This window comes from Cetorhinus maximus, chromosome 17 (assembly GCF_964194155.1).
Source record: "Cetorhinus maximus chromosome 17, sCetMax3.hap1.1, whole genome shotgun sequence".
Lineage (NCBI taxonomy): Eukaryota > Metazoa > Chordata > Chondrichthyes > Lamniformes > Cetorhinidae > Cetorhinus > Cetorhinus maximus.
This window is the reverse complement of record NC_135895.1, coordinates 82,663,249-82,680,230: the sequence shown is the minus strand read 5'-3', so window position 1 is coordinate 82,680,230 and position 16,982 is coordinate 82,663,249. Positions and strand designations below refer to the sequence as shown.

General features: G+C 45.0%; 1 protein-coding gene across 1 annotated transcript in view; it reads right to left on the bottom strand.

The window, feature by feature from the left end:
- Positions 1 to 16,982, bottom strand: part of LOC144692553 (olfactomedin-like protein 2B) — a 56,127-nt gene that overhangs the window by 26,312 nt on the left and 12,833 nt on the right. The window contains exon 4 of the mRNA XM_078561550.1: positions 3,467 to 3,649. Within this exon, the coding sequence (XP_078417676.1) occupies positions 3,467 to 3,649 (183 nt within the window). The remainder of the gene's footprint in view (positions 1 to 3,466; positions 3,650 to 16,982) is intronic.

Here is a 16,982-nt window from a genome sequence, read left to right as displayed (position 1 = left end):
GTCACATGGACTCGAAACATTAACTCTGTTTCTCTCTCCACAGATGCTGTCAGACCCGCTGAGTTTTTCCAGCATTTTCTGTTTTTATTTCAGATTTCCAGCATCCGCAGCAGTTTGCTTTTAGCGTTTTTCTCCTCATCTCGCCTGATTCTTCCTGGGATATGGTCCTATGAGCTCCATCAGCCACCTGATTCCTCATCCAAATAGCTGATCCATGGGTCATTTAACCAGAGAGGGCCTCATAAACAAAAGCAAAAGGCAGCCATTGTGAAGAGAGCTCTGACTGATTTTTCCTCTCAGCAGCTGATTATTATCAGGGACAACCTGACCAACTTGAGTTGCCCCATTCAAGACCACTTAACTCTTCAGGCAGGAGATGAAATCTCTTAACGGTTTGGTACAGTAATACTCTGTGCAGTGCACTGATCCATTGTGCTATTCAAAGTAAATTCTAAGTTCACCCAATGACTTCATGTGGAAATTGTGCAGTGTAATGCTAAAGCTGAAAGCTCCTTTTCAGGAGGGGACACTGGCCAACAAGCCTGCTGTTAAGTTCTTTCAGCCATAGTGAAATGACTTCCACCCCAGTGTCATTTATATAACAAAGGGATCTGAATGTTGCTCAAGTTGATTCTACACGGCAGATTTTGAGTTATAAGTAGGTATGGTAGTATGGGAATGGAAATTAAGCAATGGATTGGGTTGGCTGGAGTAATTGGATGAAGTGCAGTGGAGCGTTGGTAGTAGAGAAATACTGCTAAAGATACTTTACCGCTGAAAGATAGAATCTACAAGACAGGGGTGAGACCAGCCTTATTATATAGTGCAGGAACTTGTGCACCATTAAGAAGGGAGGAACAATGACTGGATAGTAATGAGATGTAGATGCTGAAATGGATGTGGGGAGAGTCAGGAAAGGACAAAATCAGGAACCAGTACATCAGGAGGTTAGTGAAGATTGTGGGAGCGTCGAAGAAAGTAGCTGAGAAGAGACTGAAATGGTATGATCATTTGGTGCGGAGGGAAAGAGAACATGTGGTGAGGCAAGTGACGGAGATGGGACTGCCAGGAAGAAGGAGAAGAGGAAGGCCCAAGACCAGATGGAAAGATGACACAGCAAGAGACTTAAACACAGCAGGATTGGAAGAAGAATGGGCAGGAGGAGCTGGAGAAGATGATTGACCAGGATAATGGTGACCCCAAGTAAAATGGGAGATGCTGAAAGCAGAAAAAGTAGGTATGGTAGCCGAATGGTTGTGGTACTGGACTAGCAGCCCAGTAGTTCAAATCTTACCTGGGCAAGATGAGAAATTGAATTCCATAAACCTGGTTATTTGCAATAGCAATCATGAAAGCTACTGTTTTACTATCAGCCCCAAGTTTTTCACTAATGTCTGTCAGGAAGCAGAAGTTGTCACTTCGACCTGATCTGACACAGGACTCTAGTCCCACATTATGTGGTTGAGTCTTAATGCCCACAGGGTAACCAGGGTTGGGCAATAAACAGTTTGCTTTAAACTCAGCTCATTGTGACATTGCTGGAAACTGGGGAGCCAATTACCCTCCAGGTCTCAGTTATTGAGACGGAGAATAAATGGGAGGAAACGTTGATGCCTTTGCCCTGTAATGTAAAAAAAGCAACTGGAAGCATACTTGACCTGTTCGACAATTTTCTTTAAAGATATGAGGACCTTTTCTCACCTTGTGTATGCAAGCCAGAAATGAAGCTTTTAGCCCCTTTTAATCTGCTTCTATTCACATATTATGACAAACAGCCATCCTGCATATTCTTTTTTTACACTCCATGAGTGAGTTTAAGCTGCAATATTTCTTTCCCCTTCCAATATCCCAAGGAAATTCCTGGCCTCCTTCACTCATTCTCCATGCTGTTTTTCAAATTATCCTTTCTCGTCCCCAAGTATCTCCCATTGCTGGAACCATATATTTTAACAGAACAGAGACTTAGGGCTGAATTTTCACTTTGGGGGCAGGAAACGAGAGTTGAGCCTTTTTCGAAGTCCTGAGCTCACCCCCAGGGGAAACAGCCAGGGTTTTACCTGGACACCCCCTCGACTGGTCTGGAAACCGTTTTCCTGTCCAATTAAAGGCAGTGGGCAAGCTTTTGAAGCTGGAGAGCCTATAGCTCGACAGGAGCAGCAGACTGCAGTAAAGGGTAAGCAACTGAGAGGATGCTTCAACAAGAAGGTGCCCTTTCAGCCACTTATAAAAAAAAAAATTAAGTAAAAAACAGAAAAAGAATCCAGGTTACCAGTGTGCAATGGAATGGGTTGGGTCAATCCTTCTCCAGGGCAGCCTTTGGCAAGCTTGCACCCAGAGGGGCAGAGAGGGCTCATCAGCCTGCCTGTTGTGCTGGCACCCCAGCCTGCTGCAAGATGCCTGCTTCCAGGCAGGCTGTGTCCCAATGCCGGAGAAACTGGAGGCCAACTGCAAAATCCCAGTTGGCCTCCTTTCAGTGCCCTTAACAAGGCTCATAACGAACCTAATTGGCTGCCCACCTCATGGGGTACGTAGTCCTGTCGGGCCCCAAAATTCCCTCGGCCAAAATGACCAACACCGGGCATGGGGTCGGGAAAGCAGCACACCGGTCAGCAAGGTATTTTTGGGCCTTACCCACTCCGTTTGTGACATCGGGGGGCCCAAAAATTTTACCCTTCATGTTCGACCTCTTAAGTTAAAAATTAAAGATTCAGCTCTTTTCTCTCTAGGATCAGGTTGAAAACAGCTCGGGCTGATTAGATCTCTTGGCTAGTTGTTAAGGGTCCTTCCTAAGCTGAAATGAACTTGAGTAGTCTCAGTTCTGTTCTGAGTTGGCATTGTGCCCACAACACAAAACTCTGCCTAATTTGACACCAATGAGCCATCATGCTCAGATTAACTCAGAAAATGGAAAACTGGCAGTCGCTAAAGCAGCAGGAGTTGTTTTTCCAGAGGCTGAGACTCATTGTTGGGCAGCACAGATGAAGATTTATCCTTGCCTGGATGACAGATGACTGGAGCTCCTTTGACTTTGGAACTTTAAGTTGGATTTGCAGGACACTGGCATCAATTTCTCGGCTCCCTATATTCACACTCTTAAACCCAGCTCTCTAATTCTGGCAGCAGAATCATCGACCCATGCTCCAGCATTCACTGTCCCTGACCTTGATGAGCACAAAAAACTCACAATTAGAATGGTTTTTTTTAAAAACCTTGGCGATTTCACCCATACATTCACGACTCATAGGTGAGACCTGCCATGCCGGGGCGGAGCGGCAGGGACAGCGTTTGTTGACAGAACCTGCTTCCAAAACTTGGAACAGGTCAAATTTAGTCATTGCTTCTATCCTTTTTAATTGTCTTTTTGGATCCCTTTCAGCTTCAGCTGCTTTTCAAACTGACAGAAGGAATATAAATGGAACCCAGATGTCTCAGTGCTATTGTTTGCCTGCTTGGCTTAGTCCCTTACCTCAGGCTGGATGTAGGTAGCTGCAGCATCTCTCTGCAGGAAGTTTGTGCTCATGTCAATCATTTCTTCCTTTGTGCTTCTGAGAGGATTTGTGTGGTTTTCCTTCTTCTCCATCTTACCCTGAACCTTATTGGAATTGCCAGTGATGGGCCTGTCCCCTGTGGAGGTGTCCATTGTAAATGCCTGGGGAAAAAGGAAGGTCTGTTAGCCACCCTGCTCCGACTTCCCTCATTTCTCTGTTCTTTTCTGATTGACCCTGTCTAAAATACAGCAACAGCTACTTATGATTTTAAAGCGCCCTTAACATCAAAAAATAACCAAAGGTACATTAACAACAATGATTAACAGGCACATGCGAACCAGTTGAGCTTTTACACAAATCTAGCAGCTTTTGTCATTTTCTTTCCCTGCTCCTTGCCCCTTAAAGAATACAGCTGAATACAGTTTTACAATTTGCCAGGGTGTGACTTGAGCTCCTGATCTCTGGGTTCTCAGTCCAGTACCATAACCACTAAACTACTGTACCTCAATTACTGCACATTTATTCTAAGACCACAAATACTGCTAATTACACAAGTATCTATGCCTATTACAGTATCGCAAAGGTGATGGGTAGCTGATTCATTAATCTTCAGATTTAAAAATAGTTTTGTGGACCCTCTCCAGTACCTCCTTTAAAACTGTAGTGCTCTGGAAGAATTTACAGTTTCATCAAGAATTTCATTGGCAATTGGTCTGTAGAGGTCTCTGGCTTGATAGTCTGAAGGAGTGCTATGCCCATGGCTTTCCACTCAACTGTTGTTAAAGATGCTCATGGTACTGCACTCCTCTGTGAAGTCTAACTAGGATATTAAGTTATCTTGGAGAACCTGCTCTTGGGTACTGCAGTGTTCATGAGCCTTTAATGTTCAATGTGTCATCTTAACGCTCCTGTCACACCATATAAACACAACCAGCATCATCTTTTCACGCCTCTTTCTACATCTGTTCTGTTGTTGTGTATTATGAGAACCATCTGTTTAAACACCCAGTTACTGTTGGTATTTTTGGATGATATTTATTCATTCTGTACACTTCCCTGGAAGAGTTTCCATGTGGGAGTAGACAAGTGTATTACAAGCGGATGTAAAATAATCTCAAGGTATAATTCGAAGAACAGGGGAGTTCTTTCAGCCGACAGTGATTACAATTCTAAACTAACTTGTTGGCTATAAAACACATTTGCAACTTCCTGAGATCATGGATGGCATGATATAAATGCAACTTTGTCACTCCTTTCTTTCCTGATTTAGGATTTATTCACCAATGAAGCAGCAACACTATGAAAAGCCTTTTCCAAATCTCTCTGCCCACAAGATTCAAATAGGACAAAGCTTAGTGAGTAAATAAATAAAATCACCAAGTTGCCTGGGACCAAGGACCACATTTGGCCAGTGGGCTGCAGTTTGGAGACTCCATGGATTAAATCAAGACTGTAAAGGGATTTGTACAGAGCCAGGCAGCAATATGTGCGGAATGAAGGAGTGGAAATGTGGTGCAAATCTAATTGTAAGGTTATTGCAAAGTCTCAAACCCTCCACCTCTCTACCCCACTTTCCTCCTTTAGAATGCACCTTTTCTATCCCAATATATCTGTGTCAAATTTTGTTTTATAACACTCCTGTGAAGTATCTTGGGTTTTTTTTTTACATTAAGGGTGTGATATAAATACATGCTGTTGCTAAAGGTTCATGAGCACTACACTGAAAAGTTAACAATTGCAGTTGGTGATTAGGCCCAATCTACACACTAACTGGTGTGAGTACACAGCACAACTGAACCCAATATATAATTGGGATCATACTGCCAATCTCATTTAGAGAGGATGAAAGGTCAGCCATTATGAAAAATGGAAACTTTGTTTTCGTGTGTGGGGGAGAAGAGCTTTATCTGATGCCATTTAATAGTCGAGTCTCATTAAAGGACTAATCCTCAGATGACATGGGGAAACCACCTGAAGGTGTTTTTTTTTGAGTCACTCACGGGCTTAACAAAATGCCTGTGGGTGCTACCTGAGCTTTTAACCAATCTGTGTTGGCTAAAGATTAAATATTTCACAGAATCATAAAAATATCAACACCAAAAATGCCATTCAGCCTTTCAAGCCTGTGCTGGTGCTAGCTCCACATCAGAGCTTTCCAATCCCATTTCCCTGCTTTTTCACCATAATCCCTGAGTACTGTTCCTCTTCAAGTGTTTCTCTCATTTTTTCAGCCACTTTCAACAATATGTTCCCCATTTTAATCTTTTACAAGAAAACATTTGATCTAATCTCCCCATTTATGCTTACTTTATTAGTTTCCATAGAATATACAGCACAGAAACAGGCCATTTGACCCAACCTGTCCATGCCTGCCTTTATGCTCCACTCAAGTCTCCTCCCATCCTCCCTCATCTAACTCTATCAACAGAACCCTCTAATCCCTTCTGCCTTACATGTTTATCTAGCTTCCTCCTAAATGCTTCTATACTACTCAACTCAACTACTCCCTGTGGTAGCAAGTTCACATTCCTACCATTCACTTGGTAAAATTTCCTAGTTGATTTCTTGGTGACTATGTTACATGGATGGTCTCTGATTTTGCTCTAGTTTCAAGATGAATGTCCCTTGAACATGGGTTCAAAATGGCAGTGCTCACTTAACATGGATCCTAGATTAAGCATCAGAAATACTTTAACCTCTCAAATCCTCTCAAAACAACAAATTTTGCTTTTAACTTTTTCCTTAACTTTCTCTGCTCAACATGACCACCTGGTTCCCCCATTATTTCATTCTCTTGATACAAGCGCAACCAGAAAAGTAAGTTACAATCCCTACTTGACAACAACTGCCCATGTGCACCATTGCACTGTTTGTACTTAGAGCTGTTACCCCAAATCCCTGAACCGAGATCAGTATAAATGGGCAGTAATTAAATGGGAGTTGAAACTTGTTCAGAAGCCATTAACTCTTGTTTCAGTTGGAGAGTTGATCACCAGACTGCCAGAAACGTTCACCTGAACATGGTTCAAACAACAGTCATCCCATATGGTCAACAAGTTTGCTTCTTGTCCACCTGCATGCAGGTCCAGTGTTCTTGAAACTGAACTCCCTTGCCTCTCTATTCACCCTCCATTCATTTGGAATCTCTGACTGATTGGGAGGCAAGAGCCTGTTGCAGTTGGAACTTCAGCCAGGATGGAAGGAGCTTGTGGCCTGAATTTTTTCCTCTTCGGACGCGCGCAATCGTGGGTCCAGGAGTGGGCAGGAAACGGGCCCCGAACCATAATCGGCCCCCGACCGTGATTTCACGCTGGCTGGCCAATTAAGGCCCGCCCAGCATGAAACGTGTTTTCCCAATGGTCAGGAAGGAGCGGGCAGGGACAGGGGCCTGTCGGGTGCCGTGTCCAACGGCAACCCGGCGGGCGGCTTAAAATCTGCAGAGGTAGCTCCCTGAAGGCCTTATTCGGTCCGGAGATTGGAGCAATGGCCTCACCAGTGGCAGGAAACATCAGGCGGGAGGGCAGGACGGGTGGTCACTCGGTCCCCTGTTTCTCAAACGAGTTCCTCACGGTCCTCGTGGAGGAGGTGGGTGTCAGGAGGGACACCCTCATTCCTAGGGATGGCAGGAGGAGGCCACCACACCAGACCAAAAAAGCTTTGGAGGAAGTGGCAGCTGAGGTCAGCAGCCACAACATTGTGAGGCGCACATGGGTGCAGTGCTGCAAAAGGTTCAACCACCTGCTGCACTTGGCAAGGGTCAGTACCATGTTGACATGAATCAGTATGGTGAAGTGTTACGGTCTGGCCATTCCCCTCATGGAGCTCAGGGGTGTTAGAGTCTGAGTGCCAACTGTCAATGACGCCGGAGCTGGCCAAGGGGGTGAGCCCTGGCTGCTTGGACTGAGTGCCTTGTGGCTTGAGGGCCACAACTCGGATGTGCCCTGCAGGGTGCTCCTCAGGTGGGGTTGGCAAGGCTGCAATGGCGCTGCAGGTAGAGACAGGACTAATCAATGCTCCTCTGTCCTTTCAGGGGAAGAGAAGCCATAACAACATAGAGAGGTCAAGGACAGGCGGAGGCCTCGCAAACATCCTAACCATGATGAGGTTTGAAATCAATGCTTTAGAGCTGGAGAGCCACCATCCTCCTTGGTCAGCCGGTCGGGGAGAGGCGAGGGTGTCAGGCAAAGGTAAGAGAGCAGTGCACAGAGGTGAGAGTGTCGGATTGTGCAAACATTCTTGTGTAGTCTCATCATTAATGGGAGCCTCAAAACTGGAGTCCCAGAAAGACGATGGCACCATGATGCAGATCTCCATTGTGTCACCAGGGTGCCTGGCATGCACAGTGACAGTGTGATGACTTTAATTAATGACATGTCGTTGTTCTCCCTTAGATTCACCAGCTTGCACTTGAATGCAGGACCCTAAAGAGGCACCCTTGACACCAGAGGACCACCAGGCTCCAGATGCACCTGCGTCACATCCGCTCTCTGAACCAGGCACCAGCGCAGATATCAGCACCTTGGTGGGCGTTAGATCTTCGGCTAGAATGTCAGTGCACAGGTGAGGGCATTTCACACTCGCTTGAGGAGCAGCGGAGGCGCAGAGTGCCCAGGGCGCCGGCAGTCCGAGGATTGTTGGAGACCAGGACGATGCTGAGTTGAAGGCCGATGATGAGCCTCTGGAGTTGTCCGTTAGGTGGCAGATGCTGAATGTCCAGTGGGATGTGCGGGAGGATCTGGCAGAGTTCCATAAGGATATGCGTGCCATGGTCTCTGTTGTGGAGGAGCCCATGCAGAGCATGAGCACTGTGTTGACCCTCATTTCCAAGCGCACTAACCCCTCCGTTGCGAGAGTGGCGACTTGCATGGAGAAGCAGCCCTAGGGACAGAATCAGGGGTTCCAGGGGCTGTGCTCAGACCTGCAAGCCCTCACACAGACAATGACCTCAGGTGGTCAGTGCCAAAGTGGGAGATGGATGAGGCACCCAATATCCCAGCTAGATGCCTGTCAATCAATGGTGAGCAGGGAGGTCCAGAGCAACCTCACGTTGGCTCACGACCTGTGTGTAGTCTCTGTGGGCTCCTCTCAGGGCGCTCTGGATGATGGCAGCAGCTCCTCTGCTCCTCCGCCAGTGAATGTGGCATCTGATGAGGCTGCGGCGACTGGGGAGATGCCAGCCGTGATACTGGCCAGAGGACGACCGCCAAGGTCATTAAGGCCAACAAGACAGCAGAGTCTGCAGGCTCTCTCCAATGCTGCTGCCAGCGAGGTGGGGGAACCAAGACACAGCACTCATAAACGTTAAGTTTAAGGCACCATGAGCACAACAGGAACTGTTCAGGGTGATCCTCTGTTCTGCCATGTTTTGTTAATATGTTTACTATATATGGTATAAATGCCCACACCAGTAATGTTAATTTGTTGTGAGTGTCAAAATTATATAAATTTTACTTTTGTCTTAATGGCCTGAATATGCTTCACTTTTTTTTTTGGTGCAGGACACGCCAGTATCTAATGCTGGACGTGAGAGGCTCTAAACTTTATTGCACAGATACTGAGTGGACTTTGGGTTCAAATGAAAGGGTCATTTCAGACATCCGGGATGGAGGAGGCAGCCCTGGCAGGAGGTGGAAGCAGATCTTTGGCAGCCTAGCTGAAGGAGCGTTGGATCAAAGCGTCCCTGGTGTCCCTACCTCCCTGAGGGATGCAGAGATCTGCCTCCACGCCCTCAGCGTTCTCCTCACCGTGCTCCTCTTCTGACTCACCACTGGATTCATCCTCTGTAGCTTGTGGAGCTGCCTCAAGATCCTCTTCCTCCAGTGGGTCCCCCCTTGCTAGTGCCAGATCGTGGAGAGCGCAACATGCAACCACTATCATTGACACCCGCTCTGGCGGGTATTGTAGTACAGCCCCTAAATGATCCAGGCATCGGAAACACATCTTCAGAAGACCTATGGTCCTCTCTATCACTGCCCTTGTGGAGGCATGACTCCTATTATAACACTGCTCTGCCTCTGTTCCTGAGTGGCGGAGAGGCATCATAAGCCACCTTTTCAGCGGATAGGCATTGTCACCCAGCAGCCATCCATCTAGTCGGGCTGGAGCACTGAAAAGCCTCAGCACCTGGGAGTGTCTCAGGATGTAAGCGTCATGGGAGCTGCCAGGGTACCTTGCACAGACTTACAGAATCTGTGGTCACAAACTATCTGGACGCTCATCGAGTGGAATCCCTTCCTGTTGACGAAGGCACCCGGCTGACCCGCTGGCACCCTGATGGCCACATGTGTGCAGTCGATTGCACCCTTGATGCGGGGAAACCCAGCAATTGCTGCAAACCCTCTGGCTCATTCAGCCTGGCTGACCTCATCCATATGGAAATGAATAAATGTCATTACCAGCCTGAACAGAGCTTCTGTCACCAGCTGTGGACAGCTGATTGGGACACTCCATACAGCTCCCCAACTGAGGCCTGGAAGGCAAAGAAGTTGAGGGTCACTGTGACCTACGGAGCCACTGGCATAGGGTGTCCATCCACACAGTTGGAAATGATCTCAGACCCAATCATATGACAAATGGAGGTCACTGTCTCCCTGGAGAAGCGGAGCCTCCTTCAGCATTATACCTCGGACATATTGAGGTAGCTGCATCGCTGCTTGTAAACCCTGGCAGCAGGATAGTGGCGTCTTCTGTGGCCCCTTCCGCCTTGGACTAACTGCTGGCTCTGCGTCCCTTGTGCCTGCTCCTCTCCTCCCACCGGTCCCTCCCCTGAAAGATGCATTGGGACACCTGGCCTCCACTCGCTTCTGCCCCTCTCTTCCTCCTCAGAGGAGGTGCCTCCAACGGAGAGCACAATCCCCATTACCAGGGTTACAGAAAGCTGTCTGATACCTGAAAGGATCCACACAGTCAAAATTCTCTGGGGGTCACCAATGAGTCCTGAAATGAAGCCTAGAAATGCTAAGAATGAAGCTCAGAACTGAGATGAAGCTGTCAAATTCATATAAGCAACCAGCAGCGAACTATCTCCAAAACTCCTCACTACTCACACTGGCAATGCTGCTGACCCTTTTTATCCCACCCTTGGGCTGAGTGAGGTTTTGCAAAAAGTGGGCTGCCTGCCTGTTTTGTCCGTGCAATGAGTGCAAAATCGCACGGGCAATGTAAAATCGTGAACAATTGCCTTTTTAATGGCCTTAAGTGGCCTTTTAATTTATGGCAGGTGCAGCTCCGACACCCGTGTGCACCTGCCAACCTGAAGATTGTTCGCACGCGGGATGATGTCGGAACTCTCTCCCGATGTCATCTCATGCGATTTTCCACCCGATTGGGTCGGGCACGCGTCCGTCCGCGGAATGTAAAATTCTGCCCAGTGTTTATTGGCAGCTCCATATATAGATCCCATCTGATGGGGATGAGAAAAATTGGAGCCTCCTCCATTTGTGCTGACTTAGTTAAGTTGTTACACCACAGTGACAAGGATGATACTGTGAAAAACTGTGGTCTCACATAATCTTTCCTTACAGAGGTAGATTTCAAGGTATGAGTAGTTATTAATATTTCAACTCGCTAGCTTGAAGCAGACTTTTAAGCCTACTTAACCATTGTTACTTGCCTTTCTATTTTGAGTTTATTAATGCTTTGTCTTCTTTCACAAATCTTTATAATTCCAATTGGTACTTTTTTTTTTAGCCTGAAATAGATGGTTAGTCATAGTTGGAGAGGTATGTAGTTAGTATTTACGCTGAATGTCTGAATGACATAAGGGATTTATCGTTCACCCAGGCATAATATCTCGCTGATTATTTCAAACACATTTTGCTTTATTGGAAGTTGGCTTGTTTGTGGAAACAGTTGTTTACTTTAGGCACAAGGAAGGTTTGCTGAGAGACTCAAGAGTAGAACAGGCATCCACCTACAAATATTTCAAACACAAATCTGGCAATGCATGGGCAAGCTTGATGACTTCCTTACAAATTTCACATTATTTTTTGCATTTTTCTTCTGTTAGCAACAAGACTTCTTGTGCTGAATCCCTTCCATTTAGAGATAAAGCAAAATATCTGTTGAAAATTTGTCAAATACTATTTCCCTTTCTTTAACCATGTTGACTCTGTTTGATTTTCTAAATGTCCTGCTGCTGCCACCTTGATAATGGAGTCTAGCATTTTCCCAACGGCAGATGGGTTGACTGGCCTATAGTTCTTCCTGTTTTCTGTCTCCATCCTTTCTTGAATAGACGTGTGACATTCGCGGTTTTCTTTTCCAGAATCCAGGGAATTTTGGAAGATTACAAACAATGCATCCACTACCTCTGCAGCCACTTTTTTTAAGACCATAAGATGCAGGCCATCAGGTCCAGGGAACTAGTCAGTCTGTAATCCCATCCGTTTTCCTAGTACTTTTGCTCGAGTGGTCACGATTGTTTTAATTTTTAATTTAATAATAGTTTTAGTTGTTTTCCTCCCTCCCTTTTGCCCCCTGCTTTTCTACTATTATTGGAATACTTTTTGCATCTTCTACTGTGAAGGCAGATATATTTACTTTAGCTACTCTTATCCTTTTTATATACTTGGAGAAGCTTTTACTGCCTGTTTTTATATTTCTGACTATTTTTCTCTCATACTCCAATTTCTCCCTCTGCACTTTGTTTAGTCATCCTTTGCTGGTTTCTAAAATTTTCCCAATCTTTTGGCCTACCACTAATCTTTGCAGCATCGTACATCTTTTCTTTCAATTTAATACTATTTTTAACTCCCTTAGTTAGCCACAGATGGTGCATCCTTCTTCTAGAGTCCTTCTTTCTCAATTGAATGTATTTTTGTGGAGAGTTATGAAATAATTCATTAAATGTCTGCCACTGCCTCTCTACTGTCTTATCTTTTAGGCTACCTTCCCATTTCACTTCAACCAACTGTCTTTGTGTCCTTGTAATTGCCTTTATTTAAGTTTAAGATTCTTGTTTCGGACCCACATTTCTCACCCGCAAACTGGATGTTAAATTTTATCATGTTATGATCACTACACCACATTCCTGAATGACGATTTGAACCATTATTCAACATTCTCCTCTGCTCTCACAAACACAGTTTTTTGTGAAGGGATCTGGTTGAGTTGCAGATAATATTGTTCTTTGCAGTGCTGCATATGAGTAATTCTTTTGATCTAAAATAAATCAGTATGAAAATCTATGTAAAATATTTAGAAGCCTTACAACTTTAGTCATATTATTGTATTTTTACACTCAGTAATGTAGAGAGGATATTTTCACGTATACAGCACCTCATCAAATCGCTTCATTACGGTCATGCAAGCAAACATGGAAGTCATTTTGTGCATTCTGCATAACAAAATTCCACAGTCAGCAGTGAGATGAATGCTCCCTTTTTTGTTATGTTTGATAAGGGGGAATGATGCTCATCTTCGACAACGGTAGCAACGTGCATTCTTATGCATCCACCTGAGCAGCAAGAAGGGGCAAAGGCGATCTCAGTTTTCTGAACTCCCATAAGTTTTACTGTTTAATTATAATAAATAATATAAACTCAAAGTGAAATGTAAAAATAAAAATAGAATGTGTGATTTTAAAATGGCGACCAAGTTGCTCCAGCAACCCTGGTATAATTACCCCTTTCACTAATCCTTGGAGACAATACTTGGTCTCAACTCCCCAATGTGCAATGCCATCGAAGACTGATCAATTGTATCAAAAATACATGAGCGTTATAAGCAGCAACTCAGTGCATAATTCTGAAAAACATACAAGAGAAATGAGCTGTTTAATTAATTCTGTCTCATTAGACATTACCAGGTCTAAAATAGCCTGTTGCTTCCAAGAAACTGTCCCAATACACTATAAACTCATCCTCCAGACCAATTTGCCAATTTGATTTGTCCAATCTATTTAAGATTAAAATCTCCCATGATCGTTGCAGTGCCTTTCTTTTAAGCCCCCATTATTTCTTGATGTTTACTCTGTCCTACAATGTAGCTACTCTTATAGGGAGTAGTGAAGCCATGGAGGAACTGGAAAACATGAACAAGAATTTTAAAATCAAGGCACTGCTTAATTGGGAGCTAGTGTAGTAGGTAAGTTCACAGCCAGCAGAGTTTGGTTAACCACAGGTTTACGGAGGGTAGAACAAGGGAGGCTGACCAGGAGTGTATTAGAATGACCAAGTCAGGGATTAAGTCAGATGATGCTACAGAAGGAGAAATAGGCAGTTTTTGTGATGGCGCAGATATGTGATTGAAAGCTCATCTTGGGGTCAAATATGACACCAAAGTTGCGGACAGTCTGGCTCAGCCGTCGACAGTTGCCAGGGAGAAGGATGGAGTTAGTGGCCAGGGAATGGAATTTGTTTTGCTGGACCGAAGACAACAGCTTCAGTCTTCCCAATATTTCATTGATGGAAAGTTTTCTTGATCCAGAACTGGATGTCGGATCAGAAGTCTGATAATTTTGCAACAGTGAAGGAGCTGAGAGAGATGGTGGTGAGTTAGAGTTGGGTGTTGCCAGTGTACATATGAAAACTATTTTGTGTTTTTGAATTATGTTGGACAAGAAATAGAAGGGGCCAAGGATAGATCTCTGGGGGACACCAAAGGTCATGATTTAGGAACTGGGAAAAAAGCTATTAGATGTAAATCTCTGGCTACGATTAGATAAGTAAGAATGGAAACAGATGAGTACAGTCCCGCCCAGCTGGATGACGGTGGAGAGGCATTAGTGAAGAATATGATCAACCATGGATACTACTATAATCATATTATAGACAATGATACACCATTGCTGCATGTAATATTGTGTTATTAACTTCATTTCTCGTGTATATTAGAATTATGCACTGGGTTTCTGCTTATAATGCTCATGAATATTTGATACAATTAATCAGCCTCCCATCACATTGCACATGAGGAGTTGAGACCAAGTATTGTCTCCAAGGATTAGCAAAAGGGATAATTATACCAGGGTTGCTGGAGCAACTTGGTCACCATTTTGAAGTCACAAATTCTATTTTTATTTTTACATTTCACTTTGAGTTTATATTATTTATTGTAACTAAACAGTAAAACTTATGGGAGTTCAGAAAACTGAGATCTCCTTTGCCCCTTCTTGCTGCTCAGGTGGATGCATAAGAATGCACGTTGCTACCGTTGTCGAAGATGAGCATCATTCCCCCTTATCAAACATAACAAAAAAGGGAGCATTCATCTCACTGCTGACTGTGGAATATTGTTATGCAGAATGCACAAAATGACTTCCATGTTTGCTTGCATGACAATAATGAAGGGATTTGAAGAGGTGCTATATAAATGAAAATATCCTCTCTCTGTGCATTACTGAATGTAAAAATACAACAATATGGCTAAAGCTGTAAGGCTTCTGAATATTTTAGTACTGATTTATTTTAGGTCAAAAGAATTACTCATATGCAGCACTGCAAAGAACAATATTTTCTGCAACTCAACCAGATCCCTTCACAAAAAACTGTGTTTGAGAGAGCAGAGGAGAACGTTGAATCATGGTTCAAATTGCCGTTCAGGAATGTGGTGTGGAATTGCAGGTTTTAATTGTTGAAGAAATTATTGAAGCCTGCTGCTGAACTCTCAGGTCACCGACTAAACAGAGTGGGGAGTTTGCCCGGGACTTTCCGTAGCTCTGTGCCAGTGGTCAAACACACTATGAAAGGGGAGAAAAAAACAAGATGTGGCCTGGCAAAGTATCAAACGGTCTTTTGATGTGTGTGCATCACCAGGGAAATCATTTCTTGTGCTTCTGAGTCATGAATGAAACAATGGTTGACACTTGGACAGCTTTCCTTTGTCGGTGAAGCCTATACTGTGGTGTGCGGGGCGGTGCTTCGAGTGACAGAAAGTTCATATGACTGCTCTCAATGATTCTAACAAAATGACAGCTGTAGTTTCTCTGCAGCTCTGACACCCCTGTCCTTTCCTCCCCACCTGTTTAGATTTTCCCCTGGTTCAGAATGTACTCTGGGTGGGGGACTTCAATGTCCAATGTCCGAGCCACTTGGTAGCACCACTATTGACTGAGCTGGCCGTGTCCTAAAGGACATAGATGCTAGACTGGGTCTGCAGCAGGTGGTGAGGGAACCAACAATAGGGAAAAACATACTTGACCTCGTCCTCACCAACCTACCTGCCGAAATGCATCTGTCCATGACAGTACCGGTAGAAGTGACCACTGCACAGTCCTTGTGGAGACAAAGTCCTGCCTTCACATTGAGGATATCCTCCATTGTGTTGTGTGGCACTACCACCATGCTAAATGGGATAGATTTCGAACAGATCTAGCAAGTCAAGACTGGGCAAACATGAAGTGCTGTGGGCCACCAGCAGCAGCAGAACTGTACTCAAACACAATCTGTAACCTCATCACCTGGCATATCCCCCACTCTACCATTACCATCAAGCCAGGGAATCAACCCTGGTTCAATGAAGAGTGCAGGAGGACATGCCAGGAGCAGCACCAGGCATAACTAACAATGAGGTGTTACCCTGGTGAAGCTATAACACAGGACTACTTGCGTGCCAAACAGCATAAGCAGCAAGTGATAGCTAAGTGATCCCACAACCAACGGATCAGATCTAAGTTCTGTAGTTCTGCCACATGTAGTCGTGAATGTTGGTGAACAATTAAACAACTCACTGGAGGAGGAGGCTCCACAAATATCTCCACCTTCAATGATGAGGGAGCCCAGCACATCAGTGCAAACGCTAAGGCTGAAGCATTTACAACAATCTTCAGCCAGAAGTGCCAAGTGGATGTTCCATCTTGGGTCCCCAGCATCACGCCAGACTTCAGCCAATTCGATTCACTCCACGTGATATCAAGAAATGGCTGAAGGCACTGGATAGTGCAAAGGCTATGGGCCCTGACAATATTCCGGCAATAGTACTGAAGACTTGTGCTCCAGAACTTGCTGCGCCCCTAGCCAAGTTGTTCAAGTTGGCATGTAGGCAACTATGCGGAAAATTGCCCAGATATGTCCTGTACACAAAAAGCCGGACAAATCCAAACCGGCCAATTACCGCCCCATCTGTCTACTCTCAATCATCAGTAAAGTAATGGAAGGGGTCATCAACAGTGCCATCAAGCAGCACTTGCTTAGCAATAACCTGCTCACTGATGCCCAGTTTGGGTTCTGCCTGGGCCACTCAGCTTCTGACATTACAGCCTTGGTTCAAACATAGACAAAAGAGCTGAACTCCCAAGGTGATCTGAAAGTGACTGACCTGGACATCAAGGCTGCATTTGACCGAGTGTGGCATCAAGGTGCCCCAGCAAAACTGGAGTCAATGGGAATCAGGGGGAAAACTCTCTGCTGGTTGGAGTCACACCTAACACAAAGGAAGGTGGCTGTGGTTGTTGGAGGTCAGTCATCTCAGCTCCAGGCATCATTGCAGGAGTTCCTCAGGGTAGTGTCCTAGCCAAACCATCTTCAGGTGCTTCATCAATGACCTTCCTTCCAT